The sequence below is a fragment of the Kryptolebias marmoratus genome, linkage group LG15 (assembly GCF_001649575.2).
Source record: "Kryptolebias marmoratus isolate JLee-2015 linkage group LG15, ASM164957v2, whole genome shotgun sequence".
NCBI lineage: Eukaryota > Metazoa > Chordata > Actinopteri > Cyprinodontiformes > Rivulidae > Kryptolebias > Kryptolebias marmoratus.
The window spans coordinates 18,341,333-18,365,579 of record NC_051444.1 but is presented as its reverse complement, the minus strand read 5'-3'; the positions used below and the strand labels follow the sequence as shown (position 1 = coordinate 18,365,579).

The window sequence follows — 24,247 nt, the reverse complement described above, 5'->3', positions numbered from 1 at the left end:
TATTATGTTGTGTTATGTGAAATTAACATTTATCTAGTGCTTGGTCACTTACTTTACTATTTAAAAAATAAATAAAAATAAAATCACGGCTTTTACTTTGAAGGGTCAAACCGGAAGTGGCGTTTAATATCCGCATATCTTGACATATCTGAAGACTTTCACTCATATCACAGAGATTTTCTGATTATCGCATGTTTTCCAACCACCACAACGCCAGGATTCGGTTGACTTGGTGAGTTTAGGGTAACGAGCAGCTGAAAAGCCACGGGGTTTATCGGCTGCTCAGTTTAGTTACTCAGTAAACTAAGTAACGAAGCTTAGCTAGCCTCTTTGAGGAGCACAAGCTACGCAGTTTATAGCACCGCTACTGCTGATGGTAACTTTCCCCACCAGGACAAATCCGTCCAAACGCCAGGACATGTCTCACATAACTCTCGGAAAAGGCCTATCTGAGGCTCTTTATGTTTGAGCTGAGGTTTCTTAGGTATTTCAAAGGCAACAACAAGTCGTCAGCTACAGCTAGCGGTCTTGCTAAGGTTACAGTTTACAAGCCAGTACTGGAGCTGTTATCTGTAAGGAAATAACCCTGATACCTGTGTTAGCTGAGCTGATTACAGCCGCTTAATGACACCCAGACTCCCCCCACATAAATAACACTTCAGCATCTTTAACTGCATCAGTCACATTTACAGCACTTCCTTTGTGAACTTTGGGTGCCTTTTGTTTACTTGTTGGAAGAAAAACACAGCTATGTGCAGCTGTGTGCGGAGCTCCGGGGCTCTGTCCCCTGCCCTGCTCCCCAGGCTGCTGCTGCCTCAGACGGGGCTCAGGCTGGTCGGCAGGGGCCTCCGGACCTCCCCCCGGTGTGTGACTGTCAGCGGCGGCGGCGGCGGGGGGGACTCCCAGCTGCCCTCCCTGCCCAGCCAGGCCCGGGTGGTGATCTGTGGAGGGGGCATCGTGGGAACATCAGTGGCCTACCACTTGGCCAAGCTGGGATGGACTGACATCGTGCTGCTTGAGCAGGGCAGGTGAGACGGAAAACGACTGTAAGCTTCCTTTTCTTTGGTATTTTTTATTATATTTTTAAATTGCACTTTTACTTTTTAACTCAATAAATGAAGTTAAGCTCTTGTTTCGATCGGCAGAGAGTCATTGCCTCTTATACTTCAGTTATTCTCACTGTCACCAGCCTTTTCCCATGACTTATAAGAGCATATTCATTTGCTACACCATTAAATGAAGAGAACAGTTCGGTTTGATATTACTGTACTGATTCTATTATATATATTTTTTTTTCCCCAGACTTGGTGCAGGAACAACCAGATTGTGTGCCGGCATTGTGAGCATGGCTAAACCTATTTCTGTTGAGTGTCAGATGGCCAAATACTCTATCAATCTTTATCAGCAACTGGAAGAGGAGACGGGAGTTAAAACAGGTCAGACATCTTCACATTTACGAAGACAGACGTACCATTTATCTGACTGTAGACTGTTCTATCTGGTCTACTTCTGTTTGGGCTTTCATACATCTTCATAAATTAGTGATGTGTTGTAACAAGTACTTTTTGCTTTTTTTTCTGTTGTCAAAACTGGAACGATAAGTATGAGTTACCCTCCTTTAATATGTCTTCTGAGGCTGAAGTCATGTGATGTGTGCTTGGATGCTTGTGTGTTGCAGGTTATGTGAAAACAGGTTCTCTGTGTCTGGCACAAAATCAAGACCGCTTCATTTCTCTTAAGCGTCTGGCATCAAGACTCAAGTAAGACCTCAAGTCAATGCTTCTTAGAGAACGTGCCAGAAACTGTATAGATGTGAAGAGAAACATGTTTTTGAATTTGTGTCTAATATAAATTTGTTTTATCCTCAGGGTGTTGGGGATCAGTTGTAACATTATTAAGCCGAAAGAGGTGGCCAAACTCCACCCTCTTGTTAACATCCACGACCTGGTGGGGGCGCTCCACCTCCCCGCTGACGCCGTGGTGTCCTCCCCTGATGTCAATCACGCGCTGGCTGTTGCTGCCGCGGGACAAGGTAACCTCAGTCCGCAAATATTTTAGGTAAAATATTTTACAGGCGTCCCCGACCCTGGTGCTGCTGCTCGTGTTCTCTTGGCTCGTACTTCACCTCAGGTCTTCTTGGCTCTCTTATTGTTCCAGGGGTTCAGATCCTGGAGCGAACCAGCGTACAGCAGGTCCTGGTGGAAAAGGGCAACGTGACGGCTGTCGAGACCGACCGTGGCTCCATCGAGTGTGAATATTTTGTCAACTGCGCTGGTCAGGTAAAGCCCAGAAGGAGAATTTGTTTTGAATGGCGAGGCTTCAGCACACCTCGGCGTCGACTCTAACTAGGAATTTTAGAAGGAAAAGCTTTTGTAAACACACGTTTCTTTGTTACCCACAGAGATTTGGTTTGCACCTTTTGTCACATTGAGGTTTATGTTTTGTTATTAGTTTTAGTGCCCAGCTTTGACCTAACACGTCAGCTAAAGTTCATCTTATTTGGTAGATTCATGCTTTAATAATGCAGCTGACAAGCGTATTTGCTGTCTCTTTCTGCTGCAGTGGGCCTATGAGCTGGGTCAGGCTAGTGAGGTGAAGGTGTCTGTGCCTCTCCATGGCTGTGAGCACTTCTACCTCCTCACCAAACCTCTGCAGGAGCCGCTTTCACCCAACACACCAGGTCTCACAATTCCAACACAAATCTTTATTTAATGTTTGAGAGTAACGTTTTGTAGGGTATATTACTACTGCTGGCTTCTCCTGACCAAGCACTTGGTCTTTTGAGCTGCTAGCCAAAAGAAATAACAAGAAGACGGGCTGAAACCTTTCAGTGATGCGAATAAATACTGAGGTGGAACTTCAGTATTGTTTGTTGGAGTTGAGAGGAAGTGGTTTGACAGAGTGTGTGTCTCATCTCCAGTGGTAATCGATATGGATGGGAGGATATATGCCAAACCCTGGCAAGGAGGCCTTCTGTCTGGAGGTTTGGAGAAGAACCCCAAACCCATCTTCACTGAAGGCCGCAACCAGCTGGAGATCCAGAACATGCAGGAGGACTGGGATCACTTTGGTAAGGAAGAGGGCGTCGCTTTAAAATAATATTGTTTAGTGTTTGTGTCTCACATTTAAAATGTCATGGTAAAATGGGAATGCATTGGGCCACTCTATGCAATGTTTTGGACAGCTTTAACCAGAGAAAAGGTTAATAATAAATATCAGACAGGGACTCTGTACTTAGTTGTTGCAAAAATATATTTACAGAGTGACAACATTTTTATAATAAGGCTGAACCTCTTTGCTTGATTCTATTCTATTTTAAAATAGTTGGAAACCTTTGTCCTTGACCTGAAGGTGGTAATCCGATAGCTCTCATGCAGTTTGACGGGCTGTCATTATTCAAGACAACACTTCATCACCGGCCAAACCTGAACTGCAGAAAGTAACAACACACACGGGCCAGGTTCATTTGCCACAGATGGCTCTACGCTTGCAGCTTTTTACTCAAGTGTGCGTCTTAAGAAGTTCACTCTGTGTTCTCGGAACTGAAAAGACAAGTCTTAGATTTTAATCGGTTATTTTAACTTCGCTCAAGTAAACAAAAATTGACAGATGGTATTTCCTCTTAGATGTGAGAAGGACAGTGACGGTGAACTAAATATCATCAGATACGCTCTGTTTTAAAATGGGTGTGATCACCAGAAACCCAGTGAGTTGTAGAAGGCAATGACATGCACATATGTGTGTTTGATTTTTCTTTTTCTAAAGGCATTAAGAGATAAATGGATGACAAGTGGCAGCTTTGTTTTTATTGTGTCAGAAAGCTTTGAGTGACGTAGGACGTTCCTTATGTTTTCTAGATATTTTGAAAGAGTCGTCTTGCAGGTGGGCAGGGTTATTTTGGTCGTAATCACATGTTTAACAATAGCTTGAAGATGGTCTGGCTTGTTCATTACAGGGTATTTGAACACAGTGTGTGTGTGGTCTCTCAGATTTCCCTGTTTCTGCTTTCAGAGCCGATACTCAGCGCCCTGCTGAGGAGAATGCCCAGTCTGGAGTCAGCTGAGATCCACCAGCTGATCAACTGTCCGGAGTCCTTCACACCTGATATGCGCTGCCTGATGGGAGAGACGCCGGGAGTGTCTGGGTACTACGTGCTGGCAGGGATGAACTCCTCGGGCCTGGCCTTCGCAGGAGGAGCCGGCAAGTAAGCAGGACTCTACAGTCATTGTGTTTGCCAACAGAATCTGGTTTTAGATGCCGGATTGAACTCTGTTCCACAATTGAATGCGTCATTTGACACTTACGAGCTGCAGTGTTCAGCACTGTGTTGTTGTCTTGCTGATTGGTCGTCCAGTGAAGCACAAACAGCCTGTTGTGTATTTTGGTGTACAGGTACCTGGCAGAGTGGATGACCTATGGCTACCCCAGTGCCAATGTTTGGCCGCTGGACATCAAACGCTTTGGCAACCTGCAGAGCAGCCGAACCTTCCTGCGGCACCGAGTGATGGAAGTCATGCGTGAGTAGTGACCTCTCCTAAAATGTTTTTCTGTTTTTCTTTTTAGTCAAATATGTTTGTCACCTGGGCCTCAGCACAAAGCTCAAGGTGAATATTTATATTTAGCTTCACTATCATCTACAGGGCTGAGTTTTTCTTGGTTTTGTAATTTAGGATTTTTATTTTAATGTGTTCTCCTAATGCCTGTGTGTTGCCCAGCCTTGCTGTATGAACTGAAGGTTCCTCGGTGGGACTTCCAGACCGGGCGTCAGCTGAGGACGAGCCCCCTCTACGACCGCCTGGACACCCAGGGGGCTCGCTGGATGGAGAAACATGGCTTTGAAAGGCCCAAGTACTTTGTTCCTCCTGGGAAAGGTGAACTTTTCTCTATGACAAGGCTCAGTTTTTCACTAAAGTCAAAGAATCAAAAAATATAGAGATTTAAGTACAGCCACTAACACGGTCACCCCCGCTATTCCCAGCCTGCTTACGTCATAACTTAAAATGAAAGGTCTAGGTAAAAATGGTTTTGGCAGTAATTTTATATAACCCAAGGTCGCTTGTTGCAAAACAGATTTCCAAGAATTTCTATTACTGAGCTAGCTTTTACCACTTCTTATAGAGCAGGTGATTGCATAGAAAAAAAAACATGGGCTTGTATTGTAGTCAGATGTCAGCAGTCTGACACCGGGAGGTTTTCAAGGATTTTCAGATCAGTGTAATTAGAGCTTTTTTTTTACAGAAAAATCACAGCTTTACATTTCTTTCATTTCTTTGTAGATCTGTTGTCTCTGGATCAGAGTAAGACCTTCTACAAGCCAGACTGGTTTGACATTGTCGGAGCGGAAGTGAAATGCTGCAAAGAAGCCGTTTGTGTCATCGACATGTCGTCCTTCACAAAGTTTGAGCTGACCGTGAGTCACGATGCACCGCAGATGTCTTATAATTAGTGCTGGTTTATTTAAAGAAGAAATTACTGCTGCCGTCCTCCGTGGCTCCAGACTGTGAACCAGTGGAGAACCTTTTCCCTGTCGAATAATCAAAAGGAGATGTTTAAAAATGCCACGGTTTATTGTAAATTGAGAGGCTAAAATCCCTCTTTCTAAGTCTCAGAGCTTCAGTAACGTAAGCACTGCATCCACAGTGTTAAAGGTAATGTTTTACTCTCCGTCCTGTCCTGATGTCTCAGTCAACAGGGGACCAGGCTTTGGAGCTGCTGCAGTATCTGTGTTCCAATGAGCTGGACGTTCCCGTCGGACACATCGTGCACACCGGCATGCTGAACGAGAAAGGGGGCTACGAGAATGACTGCAGCGTGGTCCGCCTCAGCAAGAACAGGTTTGAAAACATCCGAGCAACGACCCCAACCGCTGCGTCGCTTCTTCGGACTCGAAACAACCAACGGTTCAAATGTTGTTTTCTCTTCAGCTTCTTCATCATCTCTCCGACAGACCAGCAGGTCCACTGTTGGTCCTGGATAAAGAAGCACATGCCCAATGACCCACACCTCCACCTAGAGGATGTCAGCTGGAAGTACACAGGTGTGCACCAGAAACATCTCTTCAGGACTGTTGAAGACCATCATATTAATACATTTTAACAGATTAAAACACATCTATTCTGTCAGCTTGGAGATTGAAACTGCTGTGTCAGACAGAGAAAATGAAAGAAATGATGGGTGGTAGATAATTACATATGTAATTTCTGACTTAGTTACTTTTCTATGGTGTGAACAATTCTAGGCCCGCATTCTTTACCTTTACACAGAGTAAGACCATAAATATGGTGATGTCTCCTTATACAGATCTCTAACGTTCATAACACTCATCCTTTACTCCTAGCTTTAAACCTGATTGGTCCCCGTGCAATGGACGTTCTGGCTGAGCTGTCGTACGTTTCCATGACCCCTGAGCACTTCCCCTCCATGTTCTGTAAGGTAAAAGAAAAAAGTCGTAGCAAAGCGGATGATTTGTTTAGGTTTTTGAATCTTTTTTTTTTTTTTCTCTGTTTATATTTCCAAGAACAGTAACTGACCTTGCACACGTGTGTGTGTGTTTACAGGAAATGAGCGTGGGCTACGCCAACGGGATCAGAGTGATGAGCATGACTCACACCGGAGAACCAGGTTTCATGCTCTACATCCCAATAGAGGTGCACCCTGCATGCACACAAACATTACTTAGACAACACGCAGCAGGATGTTTTCCTCGTTTTTCTTTTTTGTCGACTCACTCGCATGTTTACTGTTAAAACATCAGCTTTTACTGTCATGTAACACCGGTTTATGGATCTGCCCCCTGCAGTACGCTCTGCACGTCTACAATGAGGTGATGTCAGTGGGTCAGAAGTACGGCATCCGTAACGCTGGCTACTATGCTCTGAGGAGCCTTCGCATCGAGAAATTCTTTGCCTTCTGGGGTCAGGACCTGGACGCCTTCACCACCCCGCTGGAGTGCGGACGGGAATTCAGAGTCAAGTTTGACAAGGTTTGTGTCTCCGCAAGAAAACACCAGACCTGCTTTCAGCCAGAGCGGAGATGTTTTTTTTTTCTGCCGCTGCACCTCAGATCACCTTCTTTGTTAGTGAGCGGGTGTTTGACAAAGCAGAAGATGAACAGATTTGTTGTGTTTTATTCCATTCACTTACAGCGACATCTGCTTCGTAAATAAACAGTCGGTCTGGATTATAAGTAGTCTTTTTTTGGGAGTGTGTGTGTGGGGAGGAGGAATAGTTGTCACCTGGCTGCAGGTGAAGACACAGCAGGTGGCTCTTTAAGTCTGCAGTTACAAAGTGTACCAACAGTCTCGTGTTGATAATTGTAAATATCAGCTGTGTTGTCTGACGCTTGCAGCTGTTCCTTCAGTAGCACAGTGTTAACAAGGGCTGCACAGTTCAACACTGATTTCATAAATTGTTTTTAGATAAAGCTGTGCAGGCTTCATAATATTCCTTAATTTTTCTCCTTTGGCTGTTTTTTTTTTTCTTGTTTTGCTCGCCTATTTTGTCTGCTGATTCTTTGCCTCTCGTCACCAGGACACTAATTTCCTCGGCCGAGAGGCGTTGCTGCAGCAGCGTCAGGAAGGTGTGTTCCGGCGGTTTGTCATGCTGGTCCTGGAGGACCACGACACGGAGCTGGATCTGTGGCCCTGGTGGGGCGAGCCAGTCTACCGCAACGCTCAGCTGGCCGGGACGACCACCAGCAGCGCCTACAGCTACACGCTGGAGCGCCACGTCTGCCTGGGCTACGTGTCCCCGCCGCCCGGCCCCGAGGGGCTCCCCACGCCCATCACCACCGACTTCATCAACCGCGGCGACTACGAGGTGGACATCGCCGGTCAGCACTATCCGGCCAAAGCCAAGCTGTACCCTTTCAGCTCCCTCTTCACCCAACAAAAGCGGAGGAAGGAGGACATGGAGCTCAGCAACCTCCAGGGAAAGTGAGGCGGAGCTCGTGGACGATCTCCCTCCGAGGCGCTCCATCAGTTCACCACATCCACTCCTGCTCTAACCTCACAGTGCCAACATCTGTTCTCCTTCACAGCTCCTAATGCGAGGGCTAGATGTACAAACACTTCTTGTTTCGCTAATATTTAATTTCCAACTTGTATTTTATTTTTTTCTACAGTGCAATATTGAAGACGCACCAAAACACCTGTTCATCGAATTCTGCTGCAGTTTTCAGCCCCACCCCGATCTGCACTCAGTCCACAGTGACAGTGACGCCTTTCTCGCCGCAGCCTGTCGCTGTGCGCCTTTTATTAAGTCGAGGTCAACACCAGCTGATGCCAATTTTCTCAGTTTGTTGACCTGAACCCATCCAGAAGGCCGTTTAGACAATCCTCTCTGCTCGTGCTTCGAGTACCGTAAAGCTTCCTTTGTGGCACAGTGCCAACGAGTCTGAGAGAGACGTCAGTGCTGACGTACAAATCCAAATATTTAACCAACCCTGAATCTGCTGCTGTGACAAATATCAGCGACGTGACCCATATCAGATTCTTTCTGCTCTTCACTGCGCTCAGCCTCACAACACTAGACATGAGAAAATCCAAACACATAAGGGAAAAAGGGCTTCAAGAAGCCCCGGGATTCTGATTTAGTAATCCAGCATCTTGTTTGTCACCTTACACCTGTTTTAGTCCGTGCAAATCTTCAGAGTAAAGGAGGTCAGCCTCTTCCTCCTCCTGAGGGAATGTCTTCATCAGCTGCGAGCTGCTGTGTCGTCGTCCTACTGTGTGCAGAGCTCGTGGAAAAGCATTTCTGATAATATAACCTAAATGGTTATTTATGTTTGGTGGCTGTTTTGAAAAAAAAATTGATGCACTTTTGAGGTTTAAATTTAGTTTTATTGATTTTTGTTGTCGTTGTTGTTTATTTGAATGTGTGGCTAATGGGAACGCAAATCAGCCATCCCAGGATTGGTTTTAGATGTTTGTGTAAAGAAGGATTTCACTGCATTTGGAAATAAAATGTATTTTTGTATAGTTAGTGTGTATAAACATCTCCAATTTTTAGCACCGTGTTTTTTTTTTTTGAATCTTCAGTTTTGGGTCATTTCAGCGACTTGAAGTATTCGTCGATCAGTTCGGTGCAGTCGTTCTTGTTGGGCATCATTTCACACGTTTGAAGGTTTATGAAGACCTGCAGGTTTTATATAGGAAATTATTTTATTGCTCAAAGAGCGGCGCTGTCGAATAAAAAAAAAAAAAATTAAATTCTGCTCAGCTTTTGTGATCATCTTTAGGCTTTATACTTTCAGACGCACACAAAAAGAGATCATTAAAGGAAAACTGATTAAAAATGCTTCATGCAACATTTTTGTGTTTAGAACATTACAGATGGATTTTTTTTTAAGTATCGGCTCTATATAATTTAGAACTGACTATATTTATTTGTCTCAGTCTTCAACTCAAGCAATAGCTTTAATTTATTTGACGGCGTGCTTCAGTTTAAACATTACCACCGCTCTGTTGCAAAACATATTAAAAAGAACTCTTTGCACCAATAAACTTGATTTTATGAGTTAACTGACATCGCAAATCTGTACAAGCTACCCTGAAAGGATGAACGCAGCAAAGAAAAACAAAAATAAATAAAGCTGTGCTGGACAGATTTGATAAACGAGCTCTCACAGGAGGACTTTAATGGTGTCGTTTTTATCCTGGGTTTTTCTACATGACTGCTGCGTCGCTCAGGACAGACTCAGGACAGCATCACTTTGTGTGGAGCTGCAGCAGCAGCTCTGACGTTTCCAGGAAACCATCCGTGTGCGAGGCGAGGCAGCGGTGAATAAGTGTCAGATTAAGTGCCATTCCGCCGCTCTTAGTGCTGCTCCGAGTCCGACCTGTGTGTTCTGGTAACGCTCCTGTGTGATAAATGTTTCTGGGCCTCATTCTTTCCTGTCCTACAGGTTTCAGATTAAAGATCGGGTTTGCTTTTCTATAACACATTTTTCCATTTTCTTTTAAATGTTTGTGAAGAAAAAAATACAATTTTTCCTGAACCATTTACTAACGAGACGAGCCCCTGAACGGTCAAAAGGGAAGTGGACGAGAACTTGTGTGCAGAAATGAAAACCACATAATTTTTCAGCTCTCAATATCTACAGTAAAAAAAATTATTTTATCTATAAACTAATTATATAAAAAACAGAAATACTTTGTGGAAACCACTCAGTTCCTTCATTCTTGTTTCTCTACATGTATACAGTCAGCTTCAAAGATGTTTCAAATGTCTGACTGCATTGTGCTCAAGATTAAAAAAAAACAAATTCAATTAAACTTTTATCATACAAGAAGGTTGAATTTCCTTCATCTCTTCACTCCAAAGGCAGAGCAGACAAAACCTTTTTTAGTTTTATTTTCTTTCAGACTCCCAAATGAATGGAGCTGCTTTTTCTATGTTTTTATTAGAGTTGAAGCAAAAAAGGGTGTAGGTATTAAAAAATAAAAACAAATAAAGACAGAGACTTTAGTATCAGTACTGTGGCTTCAGACAGAATCCAGACCCACCTGGCAGAGACCAGGACAGGAGATCGTATTAATTTCTGTCTACAGTACGATGTTATGAGTAGTTTGGATCATAAACCGGTCATAAAATCTCTCCGTTCAGCTTTCGCCTCAACCCTGACTAGTTTCCCAGTTTCCCGCTGCTGAAATTCTCCCCACAGCATGATGCTGCCACCCCCGTGCATCACAGTTGGGGGGTGGTATTGGCAAGGTGATGAGTGGTGCCCGTTTGTCTTAAGAGCTTAGAATTGAGGCCACAGAGTTCAGTCTTGCTGCCGTGACAGTTCGAGTCCTTCAGGCTGCCTTCAAGTGCTTTGCTCTGGAGCCGCACTGCCATGAAGCCCCAATCAGCGGAGGCCTGCAGTTATGCATGTATTGTCAAAGAGAAGTCATTCTTTACTAAAAATCGTGACAGTGACGAATATCAAACTGAGAGAAGCAAAAATCCTAGCTTTGGCGCCAGCTCCCACCCGTAGATACGAAGTGCCAGAACGCTTCCGGGCCGCTTTTGGACCCGTTTCCGAGACGCTCGGTGCTCTTTTACACACTGCTGGTTTTGTGTTGAACTCGAACATCAGCGTGCTGATGACAATGAGGGTACCTACAGGGAAACTGTAGGTTTAAAGTGTCAACAGTGGCGGCGGAGGACCGAGACATCTGCTCTCTGCTCATTAATAGCACCACCTGCACTTACAGCTCCCCCCAAAAAAAATGCATTACATAAAGTCAGCTCAGAGCCAGGAGTGACACGGCAAAACACTTTATTAGCATATGACAAGTTAACAGCTTCTTCAAAGCACTCTGGTACTCAGACATCACATCCTTCTGGCTTTACGTGGGCGGCATCCATTGTGCGGCACGGGGGTGTTGTCAGTGATCGATACTACCTCCAGGCCTCCCATCGTCGCGCCTTTGATTGCAGACTGTGCAACAGAAAAAGACACATTTAGTCATTAGGAAAGCTAAAGGGAACAGATCAAGATGTTTGCGACCGCTTTAATTATCCTCCTCATTGCAAAAAAAAAACAACAAAAAAAATAAAAAACAAAAGGCTGAAATTAATTAAAGCGTTGTTTCCTCGAGCAGCGGCAAGTTTACAAGGGCTGAACGCCCACGCTTGGAAGAACGCAATGAAGAACGGGGTCACAGCTAGAAGACGCCACACAACCGTCACTTCATACCATTCTGTGATCCTTTTTAAAGACATGCATACATGCATGTACCTGGCTGCTTCAGTAATCTCAACAAATGGTGCCTGAAGTGTGTTTTTTTTTCCCCATTACAAAAAGTCAAAATATATTAATGGAAATAGTCTCAACACAAATATCATTAAGTTAGGGGTCCCAGATGATGTTCCAGTGGGTGGAAGCTGCCTTTTTTAAACATCTGGGTCTGATATTTTCTTGCTAATAAGTTGTCAACACACCAAAACAGTTCCCCGGGCCCCTCAGACAATTGTTTTAATATATATTTAAAAAGATGTTTTGATTGTTTCTGATGAAACATACAGATGCAGTGGAAATTTCCTGCAAGTGATGACTCCATCCGAGGCCAATAGTGGATTCTTTGTTTTCTAAAGAAGCCTCTAAAACAGGGACAACAAACCTTGGTCCTCGAGGGCCACTATCCTGCATGTTTTACTTGTTTCCCTGCTCCAACACACCTGATTCAGTGGTTAAATCACCTCTCCATGTTCTGCAGAAGCCTGTTAATCACCCATTGATTTAAATCAGGTGTGTTGGAGTAGAGAAACAATACCTGCAGGATGGTGGCCCTCGAGGACCAGGATTGGACACCCCTGCTCTAAAAACTGCAGAAACTCATCACACGATGTGGAGGGAACTCTTACTACAGTGTCAAAAGATTAAGCATCCTGTTGGACCAGCACACGTGACTGGAAAGGTTTTTGTGAAACACTGAAGCGAAATTACAGTTTGGCAGTGAATATTTGAGCAAAGACAGAATCGTTTGTTTCCAACCAGAGTTGCTGATGTGTAAAGCTCTGGACTGTGTGTTGGCCAGTGTGGCCATGTGTGAAGATAAATGCCTCAAGCTTCCTGAGAAACATGTTTACAATCTGAACTCCTTAAAGATGACTGCGTCGTCAGGCAAGAACAAGAAACCACTGACAGGAAAAATCTGCTGGCTCAGTAAATTAATTCAGACCAAGTGAAGCAAGCTCCTGATTGCAACACTTCTCTTTTTGTTTTATAAACTTGTAAAGTTGTGGGAGCGTCACTTCATCATTGCTCTTTGTAACCTGATGCTCCAATCACTCTGAAACAGAATAAATCTGGATTCATTGATCTACAGGACCGCGTTGAACTGATCAAAACTCCGATCTTCATGCTCTCATATAAATTAAAGCCACATTCTTTTATTAGGCTCAAGATTAAATCAGCTGGTAAGTTTGGTTTTCGACACATTGTGTGTGTAACTATCAACTGTGCCATGACTTTGCTTGATTTTATTAATTTTACCAACATTGAAGTGGTCTCCAGCCCTGCTAAAAGAAAAAAATGGTTTTCCAATTTCCCCTCAAAGAGGCCGATTACACACTGGTTTCATTAGTGTGTTGAATTGTTATTAACCCACCCGGTTTTAGTAGTTTCAGCAATCTTCTTAGTTGTTCTGTCTGCTTGATGCACAACAATGATTTCCTACCTTTTATTTCTTTCTTCCTACAGCCACAAGCTGTGAGAACCCAGTTTTTAAAAAGGGCCGACCAGCTGGTCATTGCATCGAGTAAACATCTCGTTGCCAGTTGAAACACATTCACATGCACCATTTTTTGACTGGAAAGTGTAAATTCCAGGTTGACCGTAGTCCGGTCACATGTGCATGATGACGCAGGGTGCATCTTAATCCTCTTACTGCCCTTTTTAAAAATCCTCTTGGAGCCCAATGTACCGGAGGATGCAAAATGAGGCTAATACACTGAAATGAACACATCACCTCTGGAGCACTAATGGTAGATGGATTTGTGACATTTTGCCATGTTTAAGGTTCGGAAAGATCATGTTCTCGCTAAGAAGCTCTCTAGAGAGAATTTATGTAAAATCTTGCTAATATGTCTAAAATAGATTGAGTCCTTGGCTGCAACTGGTGACCTTATTGAGATAATGCAGATATTTTAGTTGTGTACACTACTATTGTGTCCTTCAGCGAGCAAATCCTCAAACTCTGCTTTTATTTTGAAACTGCATTTGAATCGCCAAAACTTTTTTGGGATTAAAGACGGAAGTTTGTTCTTACTTTTCTTAATATCTGTTAAATTCACACTCAAATGAAAACTTTGCGTTGATTCTCTGAACTAAAAATCGCTCAGACTGCTACCTGCTGAAGACGGACTGCTCACTGCTGCTCATCTGATGATGCTGTGTTTACTGCCTCACTGTGTTTCATACACTATGTGTCTTAATGACTTCTATCAATGAAAAGTAAAATAAAAATAACTCAGACCTCGCTGGTTTAAGAGTTTCAGATGAGCTACATTATTGTAGTTTTCGTCATTGTTAAAGAAGTTCTCACACTTCAGGTCAAATAAGCACCTTTCAGATATGGGACACTTGACATTTGGCTGCAAAACTACATGAAGAAATGAAAAGCACTTGCAAAACATAAGAAATTTAAAAAAAAAAAAACTGCTCACCAGACGTCCAGGACCAAGACCTTTGACCATGACTCGAACGAACTTTACTCCTTTCGCTGTGGCTTTCTGTTTGGACAAAAAGACACAATATTACAGTTTTTTTTTTTATGCGAAACCTGCCGGACTTCTGAAAGATCCAATAAGATCCACATAACCACAACAACAATGAGCTACAGCCACACCTTACAGTCTATAAAACAGATCAGACTGATGCAGGAATTAACCACAACTTCTGTGGAAATTTGTGTAAGTTTTTAAAATTCTTATCTGCTAAGAAAGTTAAATATTATTACCAAGTTCTCTGTTTCAGCTGTGACCAAGCCCACATATAACATACTGAAATATTCTGTCTCCATGTACTTGGTAATATATTGATAAAAAAAAAAAATTCTATTTTCTCACTGTCTTTAAAGCAGAAAGAGATATGTTAGCTCAGCTGGCCTGCAGCTGCGATAAATCAGACAGAATGAGCTTTTTAATGCTGACTGCTCCACTCAGTGCAGAGAAAGCAGTTCATTTACCACAGACATTTAATATTCATGAATTAAGCGCTGCTACAGAGTGGCGAAGCTGCACGGGCTGTGGAGTCTTTACTAATTTACTTGTAAGAACATTCTATAAAGATAATGAGGAGTTCTAATGGTTAGAGACGCCGTGCGATCGCACAAAACCTACAGTGAAAAGACGCATGGCTCCTTGAGCAGAACAAGGAGCGTGAGAGGAGATAACTCACGGCGGCTGCAGAGATGCCTGCGGTCTGAGCAGCGATGGGCGTCGACTTCTTGATGTTCTTGAAGCCCTCTGTGCCGCAGGATGTCTTGACTAAAGGTTGACCCGCGCTGTCCGTTAGCTGGATGTGTGTGCTGGTGGAGAACAGAAGTGAATATTAGACCATCTTCTCACAGAACAAGAGCATCCTCAACACCGCCACAATGACATTTCACTGTCAGCAAAGTCTACTTGTACTGCCTGCCATGTGCAACACTTGACTTTGTATTGTTACGCAAGCCTGCTTCCCTGCAGATCACTTCCTGTCCAGACACACTACCACAAAACTTTTATTGGCTACATTTAAATAGAACAAAAACAAATGTAGATTTCACCTGCAGATATATGATTGCCAAAGAGTAGAGCAGGGGTATGCGACCCTAGTCCTGGAGAGCCACTATCCTGCATGTTTTTACTTGTTTCCCTGCTCCAACACACCTGATTCAGTGGTTAAATCACCTCTTCATGTTCTGCAGAAGCCTGTTAATCACCCATTGATTCAAATCAGGTGTGTTGGAGCAGAGAAACAAGTAAAAACATGCAGGATAGTAGCCCTCCAGGACCAGGATTGCCTACCCCTGGACTAGAGTTTGCCCCACTTACTTGTTATACGTGGCTTTAATGTGAAGAATTGGCAACTCTTCAAACTTCATCCCGGCCCATCTCAGAGGGCTGTCTTGACCAGGCAGAGGAGGAAGATAGCTGAAAGGTGAAAACTAGATTGAAAAACTCATCATAACATTGGAGTAAAACGTGATGTTGACTAGGAAGATGGGCCAGAGTTTAGGGGAAATGTATGATCACCGTCATTTAAATCTTACAGTGCGGGGGACATTTTAACCCACCAGACAGATGTGTTGAAGCGTGCAGAGGTTGTCTGACCTGAACTCTTTTCCAGATTTTACTTCCGATGATTTTGACTCCTGATGTCTCACAGCGCTGCTCTGCAATGTTCTCTGTAGCGACATCCCTCCTCTCCCAACCCTAAACACACACACACACACTTACCATTTTAATTTCCGAGTTTAATATGTCTACTAGCTGGTGCCTACGTTTTGTAATGTAAAAATGTGGCATTTAAATAAAGATATATACTCCGTCAGAATTAGCCGTTAGCTAACAGCAGATCTAGTAAAATAAAAACACTTACAGAGAGGTCCCATTTCCGTCTAACAAGGCGGCTAGTTGTCGACATACGATGCTGGCGGAATTACGTAAGACACACCTGAAATTAAACATGTTTTATATACGCATTTACAGTTAGTCTAGTGCAGTTTTAAAAACAAGCGTGACATTGAAGAAGAGGCGCTGCGCATTCAGACTAAACCACTAACACGTTGAGAGGTGGCGCGGTTATAAAATGATTAATGTAACCGTGACTTGTCCGCTCATTGTTTTTAAACCAGACATCAAATATGATTTTTAAACGACATTACACGCAAGTATTTAGAGCACATACTACTATATATATATTTTTTATTTTTAAGGAAGACAAAGCATTCTGCCCAAATTTAAAAAAATGGAACGTTCGTTTAACCACAAAGAATTGTGGGTAAAATGATGCCTTCACGAATTCCAAAAAGCCTCGGAAATATAAGCTTTTCAAAGTGAGCGCTTGCTCGAATCCTTAAAGTGTCAACCAGTGTACTTAAATTTGCATATAATTCAAACAGTGTTATTCAGATAATAATATAAATTTTTAAATATTTTATTTTTGTTTAAATATTGAAGGTACAAATTCTAATTCTAGTGGTTAAAGTCAGTCGGCAGACGTCACTATTTCTTTGCATACACACATTGAATGCAGCAGAAGAAGATGGCTGCGCCCTGTAGAAAGATGGCGAGTCGGACCTTGTGGAAGGTTTTATCTCATTTTAGCAGAACAGGCGTCAAGAGCGAAGGGTGTCGCCACTTTTCCATCACCCCTATTTGCGAGGCGGCTCTCCAGACTAAGCCTGGGACGGAGGTAGCCAGTTCTCCCTGGACTTTGATGGCAGCGGTGTGTCTGCAGAGGCTCCCCGTCATTTCAGCGGACTGCAGCCCGTTGGAGCAGCGCTTCAAAGACATGTTGCTGCAGGTTTGTCTGGAGATAAATAACCTCCCTCATAAATCTGTGACTACATGAGAAGGTTGGAAGGAAAAAGGGTGCAAAACGTACATTGGTCACTACCTTTTGTGTGGCAGTGGTGTGAAACTCAGTTACACCTTAAAATAATTCAATAAACTATAATCAAGTCGAAGGTCAAACTCAGACAAAGGTAGATACTGACAAGTTGTAGATGTAGATGCATCATAGTTGATTCATAAAGAAATATGACCTTTCATATAAGTCAGAACAAATCTTGCTGTTTGATTAAAATTCAGTAAATGACTGAATTTAGATGCTCTTCCTATGCTTGTATCATCTGTATCAGTAAGTTTCTCACTAATTTCTAATCAAAAGAACAGATTATTTAGTAAAAAAACCAAACATACAGCTACTAAAATTATTTATTTGAAGGACAAGAAAATAACAGTTTCCTATAATACAATGTGCTACATTTTTAAAGTCATCCATTCCACTTATTTGCATACACGTTTGCTTTGTATCCACTATACTGAAGTTAACTTCTGATTCACATCTTCAGATTTGGTTTGATGTTTAGTTTTATTGTCTCACATTATGTTATTATTCATTTAATAATGGCCACATCAGCCATGCTTCTGAGACAAACAGGTTTATCATTTATAATAGTGAACATATATACTCTTTCTTGAAAGACTCAGATTTTAAAAAAGAAATTTCTTTGGATCTGCGTTTGACACTTGTGTTTGGTGGCATTTTCAGTTATTTGCACTAATTGCACAAATTTACAAGTGACACTTTTTCACAGCTGTAGTTACAAATTTCTGACCTACAAAGGTTTAAAACTGTAACAACACAAGCTCTGAACATAGCATCAATTTGAACTTTTAAACAAACAAACTAAGCTTTCACAAAAATAATTTATTGCCTGTAGAAAAAAAAATGCCACATGACTTGAAGCTGCAGTCAGATGAAATGGTTGTCTTCAGCTAAAGCAGCAGTCAAAGAATTAATCTCATCAGGTTGATTTTAATTCTACTGCAGTGATTTAAATTGTAGTTTTAATGTTCTCTTTGGTTAAAATACCAGCACCAGTTTAACATTCAGCTGGGTTTTGGGGGCAGAATAAATTGTTTGTTGTGAGCCGTACTGCTCTGCAGCAGGTAACGCCCAGTAACAGCCTCAGTGTCCTGAAGGCTGAGACAGAGACTCACTCTGAATTCACTTTCAGCTTGAACTGGAGAAAAGCGTGCTGTCAGACCACGAGCTGCGGCTGCTGGAGGACGCAGAGAGGATGAGCCGGAAGCAGTCTGGTGACTATGACTTGGACGAAGACGACAGCAGTGACAATCAGGACATCATCTTGGCTCAGGACTTGGAAGACGCCTGGGAACAGAAGTTTCAGAACTTCCAGACAGCACCGAGGGTCGTAGGTCAGTGCAGGAAAGTGGGTTAATTCACTGAAGGTTCTTTACTGCACACTGTTTTATAATTGCACTGGAGGAATTATCTGGCATTATATGGGAATTATTCACCAAGAAAAGATGAATTAAACAAATAGGTCATATGAGGAAATTTGATAAAGCTGGATTTAATTTAAATTACCAGGGATTAAAAGAGTTTTTATTTCTTTGACATTCAGAAAATCTCTCTGCTCCAGAACTTCCTATTTGCATTTTCCTGCCTGTGACATTTGGAAAGTTGGTGTAAAATTTGCTCACACGGGCACAATAAGGTCTTTTCCCCCCTTTCTGTGTTCCTCTGTGTCTTTTCAGCCGACGTAGATAAGGACTTAACCTCGGTGGAGCGCTGCCTGCCCGACTCGCTGGTTCTTCTGGCTGAGCAGCAGGTCGGGGGCGAGAAGCTGTGGCTGCTGCCTCAGGCCCCGTGGCAGAAGGGAGAGACACTGCGACAGACGGCCGAGAAAGCCCTCAGCACCGTCTCAGGTAGTACGAGTCATTGAGGCTCATCCAAAAAGTGCTGTGGATTCATCAAAGGCTTTTTCTTTTTGTTAATTCATTCCTAAAGTAATTTGCCTGTCCTAAATCTACTTTAAAAGTTTTTAAACAGCAGCAGAATCATAAAAGTATGCATGTCATTGTGAAATAAGTATTGGATCCCCAAGCCAAACATGACTTAGTGTTTAGTGGAGAAACTCTTGTTGGTGAGTATTGTGGTAAGATGTTTCTTGTAGTTGGTCACCAGGTTTGCACCCATCTCAGGAGTGATTTTCGCCCACTCCTTTTTACAGAAACTCTATACGCTTGAGTTTGACAACTCAAAGCTTCAGGTCCCTCCACAGATATTCTATAGGACCGAGGTCACTCCACGGTCTTAATGTGCTTCTTCTTCAGCCACTGCTTTGTTGCCTTGGAGGTATGTTTTGGATCGTTTTCATACTGGAAGAGAAGGAGGTTCTCATTCAAGATTTTATGTTACTTGGCCTCATCCATTGGCCCCTCAGAGCAAAGAGGTTGTCCTGTACCTTTAGCAGAGAAACAGCCCCAAAGCAAAGACTGTGGGAATGGGATTTTTCTTCTTTCAAACATGGCGGGTCAGGTTGATGCCGAAGAGATTGATTTTGGTCTTATCTGACATCACATCTTGTAGCAAGCTGAATTATTTAGATGTTCACAGGCAAACTTAAGATGGGCCTGTATATGAGCCTTCTTGAGCGGGGGGACCCGGGTGGCGCTGCAAAGTTTCAGTCCGTTGTGGCGTAATAAGTAATGGGCACAGAATCGACGTGTGGGAGTCAGAGTTCTGACTGGATTGGAGGGGATCAAATACTTGTAAAATCTTTTCCAACTTTTCGATCACGTTTTCAGATTATTTCTCTTTTGTTTGTTTTTGGTTGATGTTCTGTCTCTATCCATCAAAGTAAAACTACCACCTTCAAGCTTTCTAAATGTTTTGGTAAAATTGCCTTGGTTTCCCCCCCTCACATGCAGAAGACTTGCTTCACCTGTAAAGAGCGTTCCCGTCATTAACTCTTGAACACTGTAATTATGCTTTTTAAGATTGACTTTCTCCGCTATCTTCGCTAAGAGGCAATCTGTGAATGGTTGCTGCTGCAGAGCGTACGAGCGCTGCTCTGCCTCCAATGCTGAAGGAGAGGAATTCTCTGATAGAAAACGCAGAGCTGATAACGTTGGAGCTGATCAAGATTATGGTTTTTAATAATTTATCCCTGGGGCTGGATGCAGGTTGGTAAACATTCCTGGCTGGTGCTGCAGCTGAATAAAAATCGGCTAGGAGTGAAGTTCCAAATCTTATCTGTATTTTCTTTCTAAAAGTAACATTTTCTTTTAAGCCAATTAAATGAATTGTGCCTTTAAAAAGATAAGAATTAAGCCTTGCCATCGCCTCTGGCAAATTTAACATTGTTCTTTTAAAAGTTAGCATAATATCCTAGTTGGCATCTTTTCGACTTTGCAGGTTAGTTTAAGTGTTGGCTTCAGCTCCTTGGCATGTAAACACAAGATACATCCAAAGTATAAAACTCAAGTATTAATTCAGTAGTAAAACAGCAACAATCTGTGATGATGAATTCAAATCAGTGCTACTGAACAGAAATACAAATTTAAAAATCTTTTAGTGTCATAAAATACAAAACATTGTGCAGACTATAAACTGATCAAATCTCCAATCATTAATGTTCTGCAGTTAAAACACTCCTGCCATGACTGCCTTTTATTTGACTTGGTGTGCTCAAGTATGTCTAACTAATGCTGATTATGTTTCTTTTTTAAAAAAAAGGAGAATTAATTAATGTAAGAAGTATTATTATTTCTTTTTACACTGATGTTTTTATGCAGGTAAAAGAAAAACACAATCACAAGTAATTATCTCAGATAAATGCAATAATTGCTTATAATTTGTTTGTCAAAATATTTTTCTTTTTTTTACTATAGAACCTGTGTGTGTCTTTACACCTACTGTGTGTGAAATAGGGTTTATGTTCAACAGCTTTTTACCAAACAGAGCATGCACAATAACAGGAGGCTTTTCTCTGACTTTGATTCAAAAAATAAAAAAAAATATTTTTTAAACCACACAAAAGTTATAGATAAAACAAAGTTGCCACGACTCAACTCAGCTCATTAGTCCACCCTTCTTACTGACTGCAGCTAACACACTGACTATTTATACACAATCCCACAAAATGTCCATTTAAAGGACAGATTAAGGCTCAGTTTCCTGGACTGGAAATAATATGCATTATTAATATATTAATAGATAATGTGATTTATGTAATATTTAGGTGATGAAAGGAAAGTTTTGGATGTATATATTTCCATTAAGTCTTTAAAATCCCTCACGTTGCAGAGATTAGGCACAAAATGTTAATTTTTTTTTTTGCATCCAGTTGGATGAGCTGTCTTTAAGCCACGCAGTGTTTAAATAAAACGCCACTTGACAGTCTATATTAGACTATTTCATTAATCATAAACTTATTACTTGCTTAGTCTATCAATCACTTTCCCTTTAAAGCTTTTTACTTGACATTAACATGTAGCATTTGAAGGAGGGTTTTATTTAAAGTGTCCTTCAGAAGTGTGGCTTGATCCATTTTTAATATAGCTGGACTCGGTGGGAATGTTGGTGCTTCGCTGTTTTGTTGAGCCAGCTGGGTCCACAGGGATTTGCTTGACATGAGATTAGATTAAAAAGTGTGTTGTTGTCATAGCCAAGGATGGAGCTGAAACACTAACACCTTAATTAAAACAGTCAAACACTGTTAACCCAGAAGAGTGGGACAAAATACAGCAACGTGATGGATGCTGCATCTTTGCTTCAGCCTCTTGTCTCCTCCTGACTGCACGTTCGACCTGTTCTCTTTCCTGCAGCGGATGGTTTCAAGGCGACTTTCCTCAGCAACGCTCCCTGCGGCGTCTATAAGTACAAACTGCCCAGGGCCGCTCGGACGGAGAGCTCAGTCGGAGCGAAGGTGTTCTTCTTCAAAGCCATCCTGGCAGACAGAACGGCAGCCAGAGATCCAAACCCTGCTTTGCTTTGGGCGAAGAAGAGTGAACTGCAGCAGTACCTGAAACCAGCCTACATGATGAAGGTGGATCGCTTCATCCTCAACCTGTGACATGGTCACTCACGCCAGGGACTCTGACTGAAAGTTCTATTTGTTGCCTATCTGTCACCTTCTGTCTTTAGATATCATATCATTCAATAAAATATGGACATTTTATTGTGTAAATACTTTGTTTTTCCACATTTGTTGAACCATACCTTCCAGTTTGGTCCACATCTGACACAACGCCAGGCTAGGAAGAGGAAGTATCTAAGGAAAAGTGTGATTTCTTCAGCTGCTGTCAGCTCTTTAAGCACCGATATCGAACCTCCAGAGGGGGTGTGCCAGTCATTAGTTATCACATTTTACACAACATAATTAAGACTGTCGATCAGTTATTGTATCCTACAATGAGCATTTTTATTACAAATAATAAGAATATATTTAGCTTTTTATCACCTTCAAGCTCGACACAATCAGAGCACTTCTGGAGGTGGTTCAGTTTTCCTGCTGCCCTCCTGGGAGTTTTATTGATCATAACATGATTACAGCTATTTTTATTTGACTGTTCTATTTGTTTTTCTTGTTTGCCTTTATTTAGTTTGAACCTGCTAATACAACCTCTTGTTTGATCAAATAGATGTGGGACTTTACTGAAATCCTCTTCTGATGCATTCATTATTTAAAAAAAAGAGAGCAATGCCTTTAGTTGTCTTATCAGAATGTTAAATAAAAATGCAAACAAGTAGGAACTTGTAGATATATTGTATTGTGCTAGTCAAAAACCAAACAATATCTAAAAATTCAGGGCACTTAGTGACCAATTTTATGTTTATTGTCTAGGGGGTAAACGTGCGTTGATGTAATTCCAGTTTTTTTTCCCACTCAGAACGAATGTTTCAGATAAACAAATGATCATTTTGTTCTTTTGGCATTAACATGTTTTCAATGTCAGATATTCTCTCTCATTTTTTTTTAAATATCCAAAATAAATTTTCTCAATATCTGCAGTTAAATTTTAACGTACAAAGTCGTTTATTGCTGGGCAAATGTTCATGCCCGATTAAAAACAGATAACTCCAGATGCCCGTAATGTAGTTTTAAATACCTTAATAAATTGTGACCCATCACCATTCCACAATAGGAATTACAATAAAAATGCAAATTACAGATAAACATTGCAGATATACTTGCTTTATATTAGTGTTACACAAATCATAGAGAAATGGAGAAATGTAATATACCTTTATAATACCTTTCCTGACATGATTGTCTTTTTTTTTTTGTGAAAGCAGTCATGCAGAAGATTGCCAAATTCCCTGTTTCTTCTTCTGAGACGTTTAGCTCTCAGAAGATGGTAAATATGTCACACAAAGTGCATGTTACACAGAGAGTCAGAATACAGTACTTTTTGCCTGAACAGTAAATTACATAAACGTGTGCAGGTTTTTCTCTAAATGCGTGCACAGTACTTCACTTAAATATGGGGAAAATGCTCCTGTGCAGAGTGACTCCCAGTTAGAAGTGCAAATGTCGCTTTGTGACAGCTTGGGGAATTAGACAGAGGTGCAAAATCTGTTTGTATGCACAAAAAAATATACGATTTGTTCATTAATTGGATTTTTAGGTAGCAGAAATGCTCTCATAGACAGCGAAGGGGATTGTGGAAAATCAGGGGACAATTCTGTGCTTTAACAGGCTGGCAGAACATTTACTGTTCAGAAGAAATTTCAAACGTCATCGTGGTGTTACAGGAAAGTGAGACTGGTTTCCAACCTGTGTACTTCTAACTGTAAATATCAGTAATTTTAGGGTATTCTTTTCCCACATAAGAGTTTTCCTACATACCTCCGAAATCAAGGTTAAAATGAAGCTGTGGATATCTAAAATGACAGTGAGAACAGGAAGGATGACATTAAAATATTTAAAACGAGGCTGGCGATTTAGCAGCAGAGGTGAGTCTTGGACCTCCTGTCCTGGGATGGACCATATCCACAACCAGGTTCCATCTTCAAGAGATTAACTTATAGGGGTGTTTTAGAGAAATAATGAGAATATTCAAAGCTGTCATCTAAGAAAGAGCTTTTCTTTTCTTCTGCGGTTACCAAATCCGTTACATATATTTGTTTAGAGTCCAAAAAAGAAAACAAGTAGATGTGTCCAAACCTTGGATAACAGAACACATTTGTTTATATGTTAGCTGTTGAATTTGAAAAGATACACAATTATTATCTC

General features: G+C 41.7%; 3 protein-coding genes across 3 annotated transcripts; 2 read left to right on the top strand and 1 right to left on the bottom strand.

Moving 5' to 3' along the window:
- The first annotated feature begins 110 nt into the window (after window positions 1–110).
- pdpr (pyruvate dehydrogenase phosphatase regulatory subunit) lies at window positions 111–9,007 on the top strand. Its single transcript, XM_017425907.3, has 18 exons — window positions 111–232; window positions 739–1,028; window positions 1,303–1,436; window positions 1,679–1,760; window positions 1,869–2,032; window positions 2,158–2,279; window positions 2,563–2,680; window positions 2,921–3,070; window positions 4,012–4,204; window positions 4,393–4,517; window positions 4,716–4,871; window positions 5,277–5,410; window positions 5,686–5,834; window positions 5,925–6,037; window positions 6,338–6,432; window positions 6,558–6,647; window positions 6,800–6,982; window positions 7,530–9,007. Exons 2-18 carry the CDS (start codon window positions 751–753, stop codon window positions 7,935–7,937), a joined length of 2,694 nt encoding a protein of 897 aa, XP_017281396.1. The 5' UTR covers window positions 111–232; window positions 739–750; the 3' UTR covers window positions 7,938–9,007.
- A 2,238-nt stretch (window positions 9,008–11,245) lies between these two features.
- Window positions 11,246–16,323, bottom strand: mrps11 (mitochondrial ribosomal protein S11). The gene is made up of 6 exons (XM_017425866.3): window positions 16,072–16,323; window positions 15,804–15,905; window positions 15,525–15,623; window positions 14,887–15,016; window positions 14,154–14,219; window positions 11,246–11,424 (listed from the first exon to the last, which is right to left on the bottom strand). Exons 1-6 carry the CDS (start codon window positions 16,158–16,160, stop codon window positions 11,317–11,319), a joined length of 594 nt encoding a protein of 197 aa, XP_017281355.1. The 5' UTR covers window positions 16,161–16,323; the 3' UTR covers window positions 11,246–11,316.
- A 128-nt stretch (window positions 16,324–16,451) lies between these two features.
- Window positions 16,452–22,671, top strand: mrpl46 (mitochondrial ribosomal protein L46). The gene is made up of 4 exons (XM_017425863.3): window positions 16,452–16,998; window positions 18,218–18,419; window positions 18,762–18,932; window positions 21,837–22,671. Exons 1-4 carry the CDS (start codon window positions 16,723–16,725, stop codon window positions 22,082–22,084), a joined length of 897 nt encoding a protein of 298 aa, XP_017281352.2. The 5' UTR covers window positions 16,452–16,722; the 3' UTR covers window positions 22,085–22,671.
- Window positions 22,672–24,247: the final 1,576 nt, after the last annotated feature.